The 15,429-nt window shown below is 39.7% G+C and overlaps 1 protein-coding gene across 1 annotated transcript; it reads right to left on the reverse strand.

The window, feature by feature from the left end:
• Positions 1-946: 946 nt before the first annotated feature.
• LOC115785505 (beta,beta-carotene 9',10'-oxygenase-like) lies at positions 947-13,586 on the reverse strand. Its single transcript, XM_030737205.1, has 12 exons — positions 13,542-13,586; positions 11,631-11,808; positions 11,176-11,387; positions 9,347-9,462; positions 9,144-9,246; positions 7,164-7,304; positions 4,485-4,645; positions 3,860-4,030; positions 3,244-3,381; positions 2,384-2,566; positions 2,093-2,203; positions 947-1,446 (listed from the first exon to the last, which is right to left on the reverse strand). The coding sequence occupies exons 1-12, from the start codon at positions 13,573-13,575 to the stop codon at positions 1,330-1,332; spliced, it is 1,665 nt and encodes a 554-aa protein (XP_030593065.1). The 5' UTR covers positions 13,576-13,586; the 3' UTR covers positions 947-1,329.
• Between the last annotated feature and the right edge of the window lie 1,843 nt (positions 13,587-15,429).

A 15,429-nucleotide genomic window follows, 5' to 3' on the forward strand; every position in this document is an offset into this window, starting at 1 on the left:
TTGTGCTTGCACACACACACACGCACGCATGCACAGGCAAGCACTCACAAAGGTTAAGCATGACTGATTAGATCAGGAATTATAGGCTAATTAATGTGTATCTTGGGAGACATGTACAGCATGCTTATTAAAAGACGGTGCTGCAGCTGAGTGGAGAACATGCTAAAAAATACGTGTTTTCAATTCCCTGTATGAAATGATTTCAAACAGTAAAATATAACTTTATCACATCCTGTTTTATTCAGGTTGGCGTAGTAAGAGACACTGAAGATGAAACCCCTACTTGTGTGTACCATACGGTCGTAAATTATTTAAGGTTGGGACTTTCTGTTGCAAATTACCCTCAAAACTCTTGATTGAAAATCAATTTTAGTCAAAGGGAAAAATTGTATAGTTCATAATATATTTGAAACGCCACAGCTTCCAGTGCAGAGCCTACATTCAGTTCAAATTAACCCATTCAAATCAACGTAAGAGGGAAAATTGCCAATGAAACAAGTGCCATTAAAGTAATTGTGGGGAGACAAGTGCCGCTATAGGCCACTCCACACAACGGGTAGAGTCTGTATTGTATTGTACTGTTCAGCTTGCAGTTTAATACAGTGAAACAACAAGCCACTCTTGATCTCACACAAAGTCCTAAATGTTGGTGTTTGTGTGTATCACAACATTGTTTTGGGTTTGTTTTGAATGGACAACACCAAATTTCTGATGTGACCTCTGGTAGAGTCTCTGGAGGCCATCGACCAGTTAGTTCCATTTGTTTTCCAGGCATTTCAGACGTTGTCCATTTCTATCACATTACTTTGACAGAAATTGAATTTCCTCTGATGCATTTTTATGTATCCTAAGTGCTGTTCTGTTCTCCCTGGGAGTATAGCATTTCCAGTGGTATGATGAAGCAAAAACACTTTAACTAAAAAAAAAAAAAAAACAGAAGGGGAAACATATTTTATTTTAATGTATGCACTGAAAGGAAAGCAGTATTTCAGATTCTTACAAGAGATCATGAGGACACGTAGAGGACAAACTATATCAGTGTTCCGATACCATGCTGGGCTTTCTGTCTTGTTAGTCTCCAAAAGATTGCCATCTTTCTAACTGTAATGGCAGCACACGGTGAGGACATGCACCCATTCCCATCAAGGAGGCACAAACAAATAGCATGAGTCTGCAGTTTTTCCAAGCTCTTATTTCTTTCTGTCTTTTTTACAGTTCAGGAGTTTTACAGGGAATGACATCAACAGAGATTTTCTATTTTGTGGATAAAGTGGCTGGTTGTGGGTTCAATTTCAGCAATTTGCCACAGAGTTGCAAAGAGTGGCAAATCTAGCCCATCTCGTTAAACACACCATGGGTCCCATATGGGATATTGACAGGGACCTCTGCTCTGCCCAGCTCAGAGAAGGTCTTGGCATCCAGAACAAGCAGGAAAGTACTTTTCTCCTGGAAACAGATACAGAGGAGATAGATTATGTTATTGAAAAAAAAAAAAAAAGGTCACAGAACTCTCCTCACTATAATGATATTGAGAGTACCACAGCATTTGTCTTCTCCGTGCATAGTAAAAATATGTCTGCTCAGGTTGCAATGAAAGCATAATAAAGTCTGTTTGTTATAATGTGTATTTTTTTCTCTATAAATCATCATATACAACAGATTTTTGTTTATATTTTTCATTAGTTTTTATTTGTTTTTTTCCAATTCAGTTTAGTTCCAGTTAGTTTCCAGGATGGCTTTTTCAGTTTAGCGTTTATTGTTTAAAAGTGTTAAGTGTAGTATTGCCAGGGGCGAGATTAAGGAAATTCAGAGTAAGCATTACAATACAAACAAAACACTTTGTGAAAGTAAATGACTCACAGTTATAAAGGCATCCCAGTGTGGACTCAGGTAGCAGACACATTTTGGTGTAATCTAGACTACTTTGGGCACTTATGGCTAACTTTATGGCACAGTTAAATGTTGTGTGGGCCACACGCGACCCAAAATGTCATAAAGCACGTGACATCTGGCCCTTATACGGTGATCTGTAACAGTGGCACACAGATAACATAAAATGTGAATATATCCCAGAGAAAATTGTTTCAATTACTTCTCTGGGTGTGATGATGACAGACAAGACAACTCCATCATCTTCCTCAGTAGCTTTAGGCGAAGCAACGAAGACAGGCTCAGACGGGTACAAGCCGGGATAACGCCACGCCTAGACGGGGAAGATCACATAAACATACTCTGAACTGTTTCATGTTAGAAAACCAGCTCACAGCCTAGTGCTGCCCTCACAATGATAAAGAAACAGAAGTAGAAATAGCTTTGATGTGGTAATACCCGGCCCAGTTAACAATGAGGTTTCTTTAAGTGTACTCTTTGACTGATAGAGAACCTTAAGCTCCTTGGTGTGGACATCCATCTTGAGCAGGGAGTCACCGAAGACGTGTCCAAAGCCACAGGAGTAGAAGTAGCGGTAAGGTCTGCCATTGTACTGGTGATAATTGATCTGAGGGAACTCAAGGCCACCGAACTGCAGCAGCTCATCATTGTGAAGCTCCTCGTGGGTCACGTAAACCTGCAGGATCAGGATGTTGCTCAGATCGGTGCAGCGTTTCAGCCAAAATTTGAGACACATTAACAAATATGATTTCCATAAGTACTGAAAATCAGTAGAGCATTGTTCTCTATGACAGGTAAATGAATGGATTCCCGCATGAGGGCCAGAGCATTTGTTAGTTAGGAATAAATGAATTTTGTTTAATTTTACTTTTGAAATAAATGTAGCTTCACGTGCAATGACCAAGAAATGTTTTTCTCAGTTTTTTCTGTGACTCCGGTCACAGGAGCACTTTCACAGGTGTTTTTCAGTTGCCGCATGCATTCTCAGAACAACAACAGAGGACGATGTCACACGGGTAGTCATGACAACTAAAAGATCACATTTTTCTTTCAGCTTTACTCAGCTGTAAGAAAGTGGAGAGTGAGTGTGTGTGAGCTATACGTAAGCCTTTAAACTCTAATTATTCACTTGAATAGTGGATACATCATTTTTATTTGCTGTAACTCTCTTGCAGAAAGTAACTTTCATCATGGTGGATAATTGCATAGAAATTGTGGGAGTAAATTGTTTGTATTATCATCATTATAGGCCTCATTCTGCACCAGATTCCAGTACAACCAGTGATGTACAGTTAAACATATTACTACTAAATGCAGAAAATGCATTGCACTGTGCACACCATTGGATCCTACCTCTCCATGTTTTGTCTTCCTCGCTGTGGCTTTACAGTTATGTAAAGTGATAAGATTTTGATCTAAAGGAGTTCGTTCATCCACGGTCAGAGGTAGGACATATCTTCTTGGGAGATTTCTGCACAGTGAGTTGTAAAACTGCCAAAAGAAATCATCGTGAAAAACTGTCTGTGTAGCTCCTTTGAATAAAGGGTGCGATGCAACCTCGGGAACAATCGCACCCAAACAGATACAAAATACTGTCACAAAATCATGTTCCTGTGTTTTGATGAAAGTAATACACTCCACCACATTTGAAATCACATATATTCTCAAAACGTATTTCTTTGCAAACTGACAGGCAAGAAGAAGAAAAAAAATAAGAGAACATCAGAGGCAATTGAACAGTCTATGCCTAAGAAACAGACAAATCCGCCACAAATCCTTGCTGATTCATATTTTAGGTTTCAGGGTTGGTGGAGGGTAATGTTATGAATGCAAAACAATATGCTAGCTGAACAATGATGGATACAGAAACACCATTATGTGGAAGTCACTTGTGTTGTCATTTCGTAAAAGCCAGCATTTCAACCTGAGCTGTTCACTAACAACAAACTAAGAAACCGAAAGCATTTACCTCATCCATTTCCTCTCCTGCATTTCTTCGGAGGTTCTCCAGCGTGAACTCCCCAATGAGCTCACCATCGTCCCCACAGCACATGTCCATAATCAAGAACCCGCTGTCCTCAAAAGCGTTGATCTGATGCAGCGTAAACATTGGTGCTGTACAGTACTTCACTTCACTCGCCTGTCAGACCGATAACATCAACCAGTGAACACTCAGAATCATATAATGTTAAGAAAATAAGACAAAGTTAAAAAGGGTTTTGTGCAAACATAAAGGAGGTGATGTGCTGTTTTTTACATTTTGAAGACAAGCTCCCTGCTTGGCATGAATATTATTGAGTTGCACCTTATCATTTTGAAAGTTTGTTATTATATGTTTAATGGGTATGCTGTGTAATGAGATGAAAAAATTGAGAGCAACAACGTATGAGGAAAGCTACACCATCAGAGTGTGGTTTCATCAAAATAAATATGAAAAAAATGTAATAGTGCATGAAGAGATCAGCTTGCAGCTTTCCTTTTTTTTCTTTTTCTTTTTTTGTTTGTTTGTTCCAACTCCTCAGCAGCTGGTTGTGTTTGCAAGCTTCCTGTTTGACACTAGATTGCATACAGTAAATATATGTTATATATGTCACCATTCCGGTGTGCCTGTTGACCAGATGGAAGATTATTCCATGCTGAGGCTCCCAGGTCATGACTTTGTGAAAGCTCTTCCCCTGTATTTTGTACAGCATGAACTTCAGCAGGTCTATCTTGATTGGCTGCTCAACAAACACAATATAGTTCTCCGACATGACTAGAGAGAGAGAGAGAGAGAGAGAGGCACACAAAGTAAGCAATGGATGCATTAAAAAGATGTGAGGGACTTGTTACACATCATAAATATTATTTTTACACTTGTGTACGATAGACCTGCCGTGCCATGTTCCAATTATGAATTCCACTGCGGTTAAAGACGTAGTGTAACTAATTAGCGCAGTGTGGAGGGAACTATGTTGAGACAAGAGTGTAACGCTCACATCATTTCAGTAGTGATTTATGGATGGGTGACGAATTAAAGGAAAAACTTTCAAAACCGACCTCGAGTAATTTGAATGCTCCTCTCTGGTGCACCATTGGTGTGACGGAACACCATTCTTTTAAAGGGCACCCCCTCATTTTTGTCAAAAAATTATGATGCAAAATTTGTTCACCATCCTTTCATTTATCACCTATCAGTACATATCTGTATGTAAACAGAATACTAGTTTCCAGCCATAAACCGCAAGACATTTGTTTTTGCACATAAACACATAAAGCCAACGCTAAATATAAACACCCATCTACGCTGCTGAGAGATGTAGTATGTAGTCTGGATGGCTGCACACTGTTCCCCTCACTTGTGGGATTTCTTGGTGCCTGTAAGTCTGGCAGGACAAGGGTGGTCTGCTGATAATATAGACTGATATAATCAGGGAACTACTGCTGCAGTATTGTATACTGCTGCAAGTCTTGCCAAGTGGGGCAAGACTGGGTTAGACAAACCAAAGAATGAAGCCTTCATTCGCATAAGCTCAATTAGCAGTGGCTTGTTTGTCAACTGCTTGCTTCAGCTGACTGGTAAAGTCCAGTCATGGTAAATGGACTGGTTCTTTTTCTGCATCTACATGCTTTCTATCTGACATTCACACATGAACACATCAGGAGCAACTCAGGGTTCAGTATCTTGCCTTTGGTACACAGACTGGACAAGCCAGGGATTGAATTACCGACCTTCTGATTAGTAGATGACCTGTTCTACCTCAGCCGTCTCATGGTCAGTTTAACTTGTTAATAAAGTCTGCTAAAGCTTCCTTCACAGCTACAACCTTCATATTACATGCTAAGCTTTTTATGATATTGACTTTACTCAAATCCAGGGTTACGAGTATTAGCTCTCCCAGCAGATGCTAATTAAACATTCCATAAATGGTTATCAATAGTCTTATAGATCTTTTATAGATATCTACACTCAATCCAAATTTGTTAGGTACACCTGTTCAACTGCATGTTAGCTCATCAGCCAATAACATGCAGCAACTTATTTAGACATGGTCAAGACAACCTGCTGAAGTTCGAAGCAAGCATCAGAATTGACAGGCTGGTACAATCCTCAGACAGGCTGGTTTGAGTGTTTCAGAAACCTCTCATCTGCTGGGACATTCCCACACAACCATCGCATGGCTTTACAGACAATTGCTCAAAAAAGAGAAAATATCCAGAGAGCAGCCTTTCTCTGGGCAAAAATGCCTCCAGACTGCTTCCAGTTGATAGGAAGGCAAGACAGCCATTCATTAGCTAAGCTCCTGTCAACTAAGAACAGGAGGATGAGGCTACAATTTGCACAGGGTCACCAAAATCGGACAATAGAAGTTTGGAAAAACATTGCCTGTTCTGATGAATCTTGATCTCTGCTGCAACATTTGAACAGGAGGGTCAGAATTTGGTGTAAACAGCAATGAAAGCATGATTCAGGCTGCTGGTGGGATAATGGTGTTGGGATATTTTGAGCCACACTTTGGCTCCCTTAGTACCAACTGAGCATTATTTAAACACCACAGCCTACCTGACATATTGTTGTTGACCATATCCATCCCATTATGGCCGCAGTGCATCCATCCGATGGTTGCTTTCACAAAACTCAGATCATCTCAAACTATTTTTTTGAACATGAAAGTAAGTTCACTATACTCAAATGGCCTCCACAGTCACCAGATCTGAACAGAGCACCTTCATCAGGATGTCATGGAATGGGAGACAAATCTGGACAAAACTGTGTGATGCTATCATGTCAATATGGACTGAAATCTCTGAGGAATGTTTCCAGCACCTTGTTGAATCTAAGGGGCCAGTGAGTGTATAGACAAGCAAAAACTGAATTACATTCAGACAACAAAACATCAAAGCATTAAAATACAAATTATGTCTATCTTGTTAAGAGTCCTGTCAGATTAAGCCAGGGAAGAAACTACAGTAAATACTTAGCTGAGAAAAGCGTGAAAATTTTTGTGTAAGTTAGAGGCATAATTAAAAAGAGGAGAGAGATATAGAGAGCTAAAAGGAAAGACAAAGGAGCTGTGAATGACAAAAAGAAGTGCGAGGCTGGAATTAAAATCAGTGATTAATAAGAGCATTAAAAAGTTTCAGTGAAGTAGATTCACCCTGCCAGTGCAGGGAAAAAGCAAAACCTCTCCCAGAATTCATTAATTTTGCTTCAGTTCACATCCAGCATGCAGACAACTTAAAAAAAGGGGGGGGGGGGGGGGCTCTTTGTTATGCTGTAATGTGTTTCTCACCAAAGCTGTGAAAATAGGAAGGTTTCCTAGGATCAGCTGCAGGGATGGAGCAGATCACTTTGGCTCCAGTCAGGTCAGCTGAGTCCTGCATTGCTGCCTTCTCCTCGGGAGGAGGCACACGGATGATGTTGTAGAAGAATCCTAGAGAGTGTCCAAAAGCGCCTTGTGTTGTTAGGCTGACTTTATTTTAAAGCACTAACATGCAAAGATACATAGAGACAAACCTGAGAACAGAACTATAAATATCCTTAAACATGTTTAGTGGGCATACAGACAATTCACAAGCGAGTACCACTCCAAATGCCAATGCTTCATTCATCTGTCATCTTCAGTATGAAAATATTGGCAGTTATACATAATGAAGATGACAGATGAAAAGGAATCAACAAGGCTGAAGGCCTCTATGAGGATCAGTGGTAGGTCCTGGACCTGCCAGATCCATAAAGAGCATGAGCATGAGCAACTGGTAGATTTGGGAAGACCAGAGACCCATGATTAGGTGGTCTGGGAGGAGAGGGGAAGCAGATGTGGTTATTCCAATAAGGAAAGAATTACAGAATAAGAAAAAAATGGCAAATTCTGGGGAAAGTGATGACAAGTTGGCATTGTGTCTGAACTGTGGGGACAGTAAGAAGACTAGAAGGGGAAGTGTGCTGAGAATTACAAAATTGAACTGCACTAATTGCTCAGATGCAACTTTAACAAACCACTGCCTGTATTTATTATTGTGACAGTTTAACTCTCCTTAACTGAAAAAGCAAGCAATGGTCTGTTACACATAGATGCTGGCCTGGATCGAATGGATTTAAGTGTACGTGCCTGGTGGTTGTTGTGAACTAAGTGTGATGAAGATGAAGTGGACATCAAAAGTTAATTAGAGACAGCGAGTGCTTTAAAGACACATTTGACGCTGAGGTAATGATGCAGATAATGAAGATGCAGCTGAGATAAACCTTTACTGTACACATTTCAACTGACAGGGACAGACTGGCACGGAAAAAGAAGAAGCAATGTCGAAAATTGGAAAAAGTAGGTTGAAACTGGAAATGAGACGAGGTTCTGAATGTAGCAAGGTTAGACAAAGCATAAAGGTGAAAGCTGCTTTGACCTTTGATTAATATGTCAACTACAGTTGTCAGAAGGCGTGAGAATAGATCTCTTTCCATTCGCGGCCCCAGAGAAGAACTCCAGTGCTACTGAGTAGTAGATTTCAAAAACTGAAGTCAAGGTAAAATTAGAGCGATGTGGACTGAACCTATAAGGCCATTTAGCATAGAATCACCTTTTTCCATATTACCGAGCAAAACCAGCAAAAAAGAAAAATCTATGTGGAGCTCTTGCATTTGTGGGACATTAGATCCCAAAAGAAGATGCTATTTAAGTTGACATGAGAATATTGTGGGAGCCACACAAGCTGTCAAGAGTGATTGTAAAAAGAAGCAAGGGTGTGGATGATGCAAGTGAGAGCAAGTGAAAAATGAATGAGTGGCCCAGAGGAATGATGCATGGGGTGGAATCAAAGTGACCCCCTAAAGGGGAGCAGTTGATGTTTGCTGCAGGAAGGGGTAAGAAGAAAGTTTTGGAGGAGGAGACCTTGAGTATCTTGATGGCAAGAACCCTGAAACCTGATGGTGCCAAGTGTTGCACTGAGGAACTCAGAGGAAAAAATTTGTTGAGAAAATGGACGTGATATGGCATTTTGTGGTTGTCAGTAGGGCTTTAAAAGGGTTTGTAAAGTTGTCACCAGAGAATATCCAATTAATGCCTGGTATATAGAAGCCACAGGGAGCCTACAGACAGGAGTGGGTTTGGGGGCTGCTGTTGGAAGAGAACAAACGTGTGTTGGGCAAGTAGGCAGCTGTAGACACATCACAGGAATGTGACTTTTTGGGGTGTGGTCCTGCTCCTGAACATCATATAAATTCTAATCATGGCTGAACATGGTGAACAGCTGAGAAGAAAAGAGCAAAGACGGGTTACCTCTTCTGCTGTGTGAATTGCCCATGTTGTACACGGCACCTTCGCGGTCATAGTGTGGATGAGCTGTAGCTGAGTTGACAGCAATATACTGACTCCAGTCCACCTTACATAGAAATAAAATAACCATTTTGATCATTATAAAAGCTAGAACATCTTAGTCACTCATCAAGACACAAATATTTCTAATAATACCACTGACTCACTTTTTCCTTTGTCTCCAGGCTTTGTGGATCTACTCTCCTCATGTAGTTGGTTTCTGTACTCACGTAATAGTCCCCCTTGTACTTGACAAAGTTCACATTGGCATTATCTGTTGCCTCTGTTCACACATATATAGAAGATGGAACATATCAAATGTAGCTCTTTAGCAGAACACTTTATGGCATTCTTTTGATCCACATTCCCTTACAGTATACACAAGAGGTCCAAACTCACAAATATTGACGTGTGCTCTCTTTACCTCAGTTGAAAATATAATGTAATGCACCAGCTCTCATTTGTCTGAAAAAGCATTTTGCAAGACGCTGAGCACTAAAGAAAATGTCCATATACACTTTTCTTCTCAGATTTTTGTTTGATTTTTACTCTAGACTGGTAACCTGATCTAATAAATGGTTTAACACTGTATTTCCAATTCAACTCAAGTCAGTTTTATTTATATAGCACCAAATCACAACATCAGTTGCCTCAAGCCACTTTATACTATTAGGTAAAGAGCCTACAATAATAAAGAGAAAACCCCAACAATCAATACAAAGCCCCTATGAGCAAGCACTTGGCGACAGTGGGAAGGAAAAACTCCCTTTTAACAGGAAGAAACCTCCGGCAGAATCAGGCCATCTGCTGCAGCCATCTGCTGCTACTGGTTGGGGGTGAGGGGAAGGAGACAGGATAAAAGACACACTGTGGAAGAAAGCCAGGGATTAATAATAATTTATGATTAAATGTAGAGTTGGGTATAAATACAAAGAGACTTAAAAGAAGTGAGTGAAGAATAAACACAGCAGCCTAGGCCTATTGCAGCGTGACTAAAGGAGGGTTCACGGTCACCTGATCCAGCCCTAACTATAAGCTTTATCATAAAGGAAAGTTTTAAGACTAATTTTAAAAGTAGAGAGGGTGTCTGTCTCCCAAATCCAAACTGCAAGCTGGTTCCACAGAAGAGGGGCCTGAAAGCTGAAGGCTTTTCAGAAAGCTTTTAGGACAAGCTGATAATAATGAATTACAATATTCCAGTCTGGAAGCAATAAATGCATTTTTCAGTATCACTCTGAGACAGAATGTTTCTCATTTTAGACTTATTGTGCAAATGCAAGAAAGCAGTCCTACATATTTGTTTAATATGTGCATTGAAGGACATATCCTGGTCAAAAATGACTCCAAGATTCCTCAGTCTTACTGGAGGCCATAGTAATGCCATCCAGAGAAAGTATCTGGTTAGACACCATGTTTCTTAGATTTTTAGGGCCAAACACAATAATCTCAATTTCATCTGAATTTAAAAGCAGGAAATTGGAGGTCAACTGGGTCTTTATGTCTTTAAGACATTCCTGCACTTTTACTAATTGGTGTGTGTCTTCTGGTTTTATGGATAGATAAAGCTGGGTATCATCTGCATAGCAATGAAAAAAGTATGCCATGCCTTCTAATAATACTACCTATAGGAAGCATGTAAAATGTAAATAAAATTGATCCTAACACCAAACCCTGTGAATAAAATATTATGGTCAAACATATTGAGCACTGCACTGAGGTCTAGCTGGACAAGCACAGAGATGAGTCCACTGTCAGAGGCCTTAAGAAGATCATTTGTAACCTTCACCAGTTTCCGCACTGTGATGAATAAAGCATTTCTCTACAGATGATCAGTTAGCGGGTTTGCAACTACTCTTTCAAGAATTTTTGAGACAAAAGGAAGGTTGGAGATTGATCTATAATTAGCCAAGACAGCTGGGCCAGCTAGTGGTACACAGTGTTGTACAGAAGCTGAGTACACATGGGAATCTGCAATGTGTAAAGAAGACACACATACTAGGAGTCTGAAAGCGTGACAAGAAACGAGCAAAGATGTTCTTGCAGGGATCAGGCATGGCTAATGTCCCAAACTCTGAAACCACGATGCGATTCTTCTCTGAATTTTGGATAAATGAGTCACTTCTAAGGAAGCGGCTGCTGTAAGTGACATTGCCCTCACAGATGTGGAACCTGTGCATCATGGCCATGCCATCAAACCAATGTGTGTATCTGAGGGAGAAAAAGAGAATTAATTTCTCTGCAGAATATTTGTGTAAGACAAAGCAGAGGGAATGATGTGAGCACTATGGGACTGTAGAGAGTGAAAAATATTTGGCATTGGAGGAATCAGTACCTTGTTGAATAAACACTGACGGGGAAAACCACAGTTTCTTTCTACAGGGATGTGTTTACAGTTTACTGTGCGAGCAAAGTTCAGTGCAAATAAAGTTTTTCACAGTAATCCTCAAATACCTGTCTGTTCCAAATTCAAATTTCCCAGGACCATTTCTCAGAAAGCTCCCATTGATCCAAGCTGGAATAGTTCCCTTTATGGTAGTAGGGATGGGATCGGGGGTTTCCTCCCCAGAGCAGACCAGAGGTGCCAAGCATTCGAGTCCACTGGCCTGCGGACATCGCTGCCTACTCGATACTGAGAGTGGAGAGGAGAATCACTCAACACTATATTATACACATGTCGGTTGATGAGGGGTAGTATGTTGCTATGGACTGTGAGGAAGAACTGTGAGGATAGATCCTACACACAAACCACGTGATAATATTAACAGGGTGCCTTGGATGTGACAAAATAACAAACCTTAAAATTTATTGTGACATAATTGTGCAAACAACTAAATCCAGTATGTCCTTTGTTGACTCTTTGGGTGTTTGGTTATCCTCAAATGAAACATATAAACTCTACATGTGAAGGAAAGTGGTTTTGTGAAACAAACATTATCTGCAATAGGAGACAGTTTGGGCTTTAACAGCTCCTGCTAGTATGAAAACATGGCTCTCTGGGGGTCATGCACTACGAATGACACCTGCACTGCCTGTCTTATCTGTTATTCAATAACCCATTCCTGTTCATTATCTCATATCTCTCCTCATAATGTGGACTGTAAAATATATATGAGAGTGACGTGATTAGCAAAAGCAAATCATTGAGGTTCAGTAGGGGGCACCACGCTGAGCTTAGCGTACAATATCACATTTTTTCTGACCACGTTATTGCAACAAATCAGCAGAGCGAGACTTCTGCTCATTCCTAAGACACAAATACAACAGGCAATAAAAAATGGGACTGTGTAATAGAGGTATAACCACAGTAGGCTTTAACAATCTCTTACTATGTTGATTCGGTGAGGTTCGAATGTGATTACAGCAGCATTGCAAATGACGCCTAAGTGCGTGCTGTCATTTTTAGGATGCTATTTTCTGAGCTTCCTACTGCTACATTCAGAATTAAGTTTCTTGAAAACAAAACAGCAGCACTGACAAGCCCAGAATTACTGTGGATAATAGCTTCAGGTATTGCTTTTTTGTAATATATATATATATATGTATATATATATTTCATTTTTGGGTAATCACTAGAGCAACAGTAGTTTATTTGCAACAGCTATTTCTTTAATGAATTGTTTTCCTTCTAGCACCAACAGTATGTCAGGATACAAATGAATGACCTCGTTAGAATTTGCTGCTATAATCCCGCGCATCTTTTTAATTTATGTTCTTTTCATTTTTAACTGTGTAGGGGCCTGTCAGCCGGTCTTTGAGTTAACAGCTGAGAATGACTAAAAGCTGTTAATGAGACATTGTGCATATTCTTTTCCCAGCTCTGATTCAGCAGGAGTCCTTGGAGCAGGAACAATACAAAATGCCAACACGTCTTTTTGGAACTTGCAACTCCGATTTAGAAATGCAACATTATGACGAGCAGGAGAAACTGCATTATCTAAATGCACACCTATATTTTGTGTGTAACTGTAAAGAATGAGCTTTTTTATTTTTTTTTATTTATTTTTTTTTTTAACAACTGATGCTATCAAACTACCTCTCTTTTTAAAGGGGATGCACCAAAGTATAATAGTGCCACATATCTCGAAGCATTTTTTTTTAATTGTACTTGAGATTTTGATTTACTTAGTCTTGTTCTTTGTCAGCTGAAACCAAAAGCAGCCTCTTGCAGAGGCTTCTAGGTTTTAGTGTTTATGTAGAAACAGGATGGAGTGAGCTCAATTCACCAGTTACTAAACACAGAGCTATTACATATTTTATAATGCAATAAAATATCGGGAAAAGAACAGGTTCAGTCCCATTTCAATCTTCTTATGAGTATGTGCGCATCATCTGGCTACAAATCTGAAAGAGGTTTCTACTCACAGCTGCGTGTTTGGGGCTCCGTGGTCTTGGACATGGCTTGTTGGTCTGTGTTTGAGCAGAGAAACAGGATTTATGCAGTTCAGGAGAAAAACCTTTGACCCTTGGACCCTTGTTGCAATATAATACTAGCAGACTACAGCACTAGCAGATCATTAACCAATTAAAAAAAAAAAAAAGCAAGACATAGCCATCACCATGATAGCTTAAGTTTAGCAAACAAACAAAAAAACATTTTCAATATTTATCTGTTTACAAGCAAATAAATTAAATTAAATGATAGAGTCTTGCAATTTTATGATGCTGTTTTTGATAATACCTGCAGCTGCGCTAATCTTTGTTCCTCTTTCATACATAAACCTCACACTGCTTTTATATGATCCTGATCTGCATTGCACAGCTTCACGCATTGCATGTTTCACAGTGCAGTCAAGGTTCCTGTGTATTTGTACTAAATCAAATTACAAAAAATGCCTGTAATTATTGTAAATGTTATAATATGCAGCAGTAGGTTAAACTGCTTGTTACCTCTTTCATGTGGATGGATGAAAATAGAGTTTGCAATTGACCTATGTCAACTGTGAGAATATATGTATACAAACAAAGGCAATGTTTATACACAAGTGTGATTCCAGTGGTAATTGCGCCTAAGTAGAAAAACTTAGTAAGTGTAAACTATTGGCACATAAACATACTGGACACAAATACAAAATTAAGTAAAGAACATATGAAAGCTGTAAACAGAGCTTAACACAGACTGCACCAATTCCCACTACTCCTCTCAATTCTTTTCCACTGAAAATGAGAAAAAGGCAAGTATGTGCAAGACCTGTAAGTAGACCAGTTGGGTCATGATGCACTCATGAGAATTAATTAAATTACCGTTTCCCAACCTGGGAGTATTAAAGCACAGTTATGTAGTAATGAATTTTAAAACCACAGTAAACAAAACACCAGAATGAAATAAACATGCAACAATCAAAAAAAAAAAAAAAAAAAAAAGAAGAAGAAAAAGAGAGAGAAAGCAGGGAAGGGCTTTCTGGTAACATCAGTGTGAAAGATAAAAGCAAATCAGCAGCAGACAGCCGACAGATTTACTTTAGCCCTCTGGCTCAAAACGCACTGCCTCCTATGGCAAATAAGGCAGCCACTGGAAAGTACAGCTGTGTATATTTTTTTAAAGGCAAAAAGCTAAACAATGGGGAAATTAGTGGGTTCAGAGTGGCCTAAACTATTACTACAAGCCAAAAGACACACACAGTCATACAACATTCCAATAACAGAGGTATGCAATGGAAAAACTATTAAAAACCGCACAGTTGGCTGCAGCCAAAAGCCCCACCATGCCACAATAGTATTTATAAATTACTGCAAAATTTCTCTTGTTTGCACCACTTGAAAATGGCAATGGCCAGTACAGTGTTTCCCGCCCCAATGTGATATAAACCAACCATAAACCGTGCACTTGGTGTCGTTCAGAGTTCAGCTGCAGTTGTGATGGTGAAAGCAGTCTGAACTGTATCTGTTACAAAGCCCCAGTAGTGGGTGGGTGGGGGTGGGGGTCGGGGTCGGGGGTTTCGGTAAATGCTTCGCTCAGCCATAAAACTAGTGAGCCTCGTCTCAGAACATGACAGGCTACCTCTGACTTCATGTAAACACATATAAGTGGTAGGGAGCATATTTGGGTGATTACAGGTTTTCAACGGAAGAAAAAGGTGGGGTAAGATCTCAGGTCAGGTCTATATGTTTCCGTACAAAAACGACATTATTGTTCAAGCATTTTTGTTATCCCGTATTTCTGTTCTGTGTGGCCGTATCAGCTCAACATGCACCTCATTTCATTATCTTGCCACTATCAAATTAATGAATACAAGAGGTTTAATCAGAAAAT

This window comes from Archocentrus centrarchus, chromosome 9 (genome assembly GCF_007364275.1).
Source record: "Archocentrus centrarchus isolate MPI-CPG fArcCen1 chromosome 9, fArcCen1, whole genome shotgun sequence".
In the NCBI taxonomy this organism is placed as follows: Eukaryota; Metazoa; Chordata; class Actinopteri; order Cichliformes; family Cichlidae; genus Archocentrus; species Archocentrus centrarchus.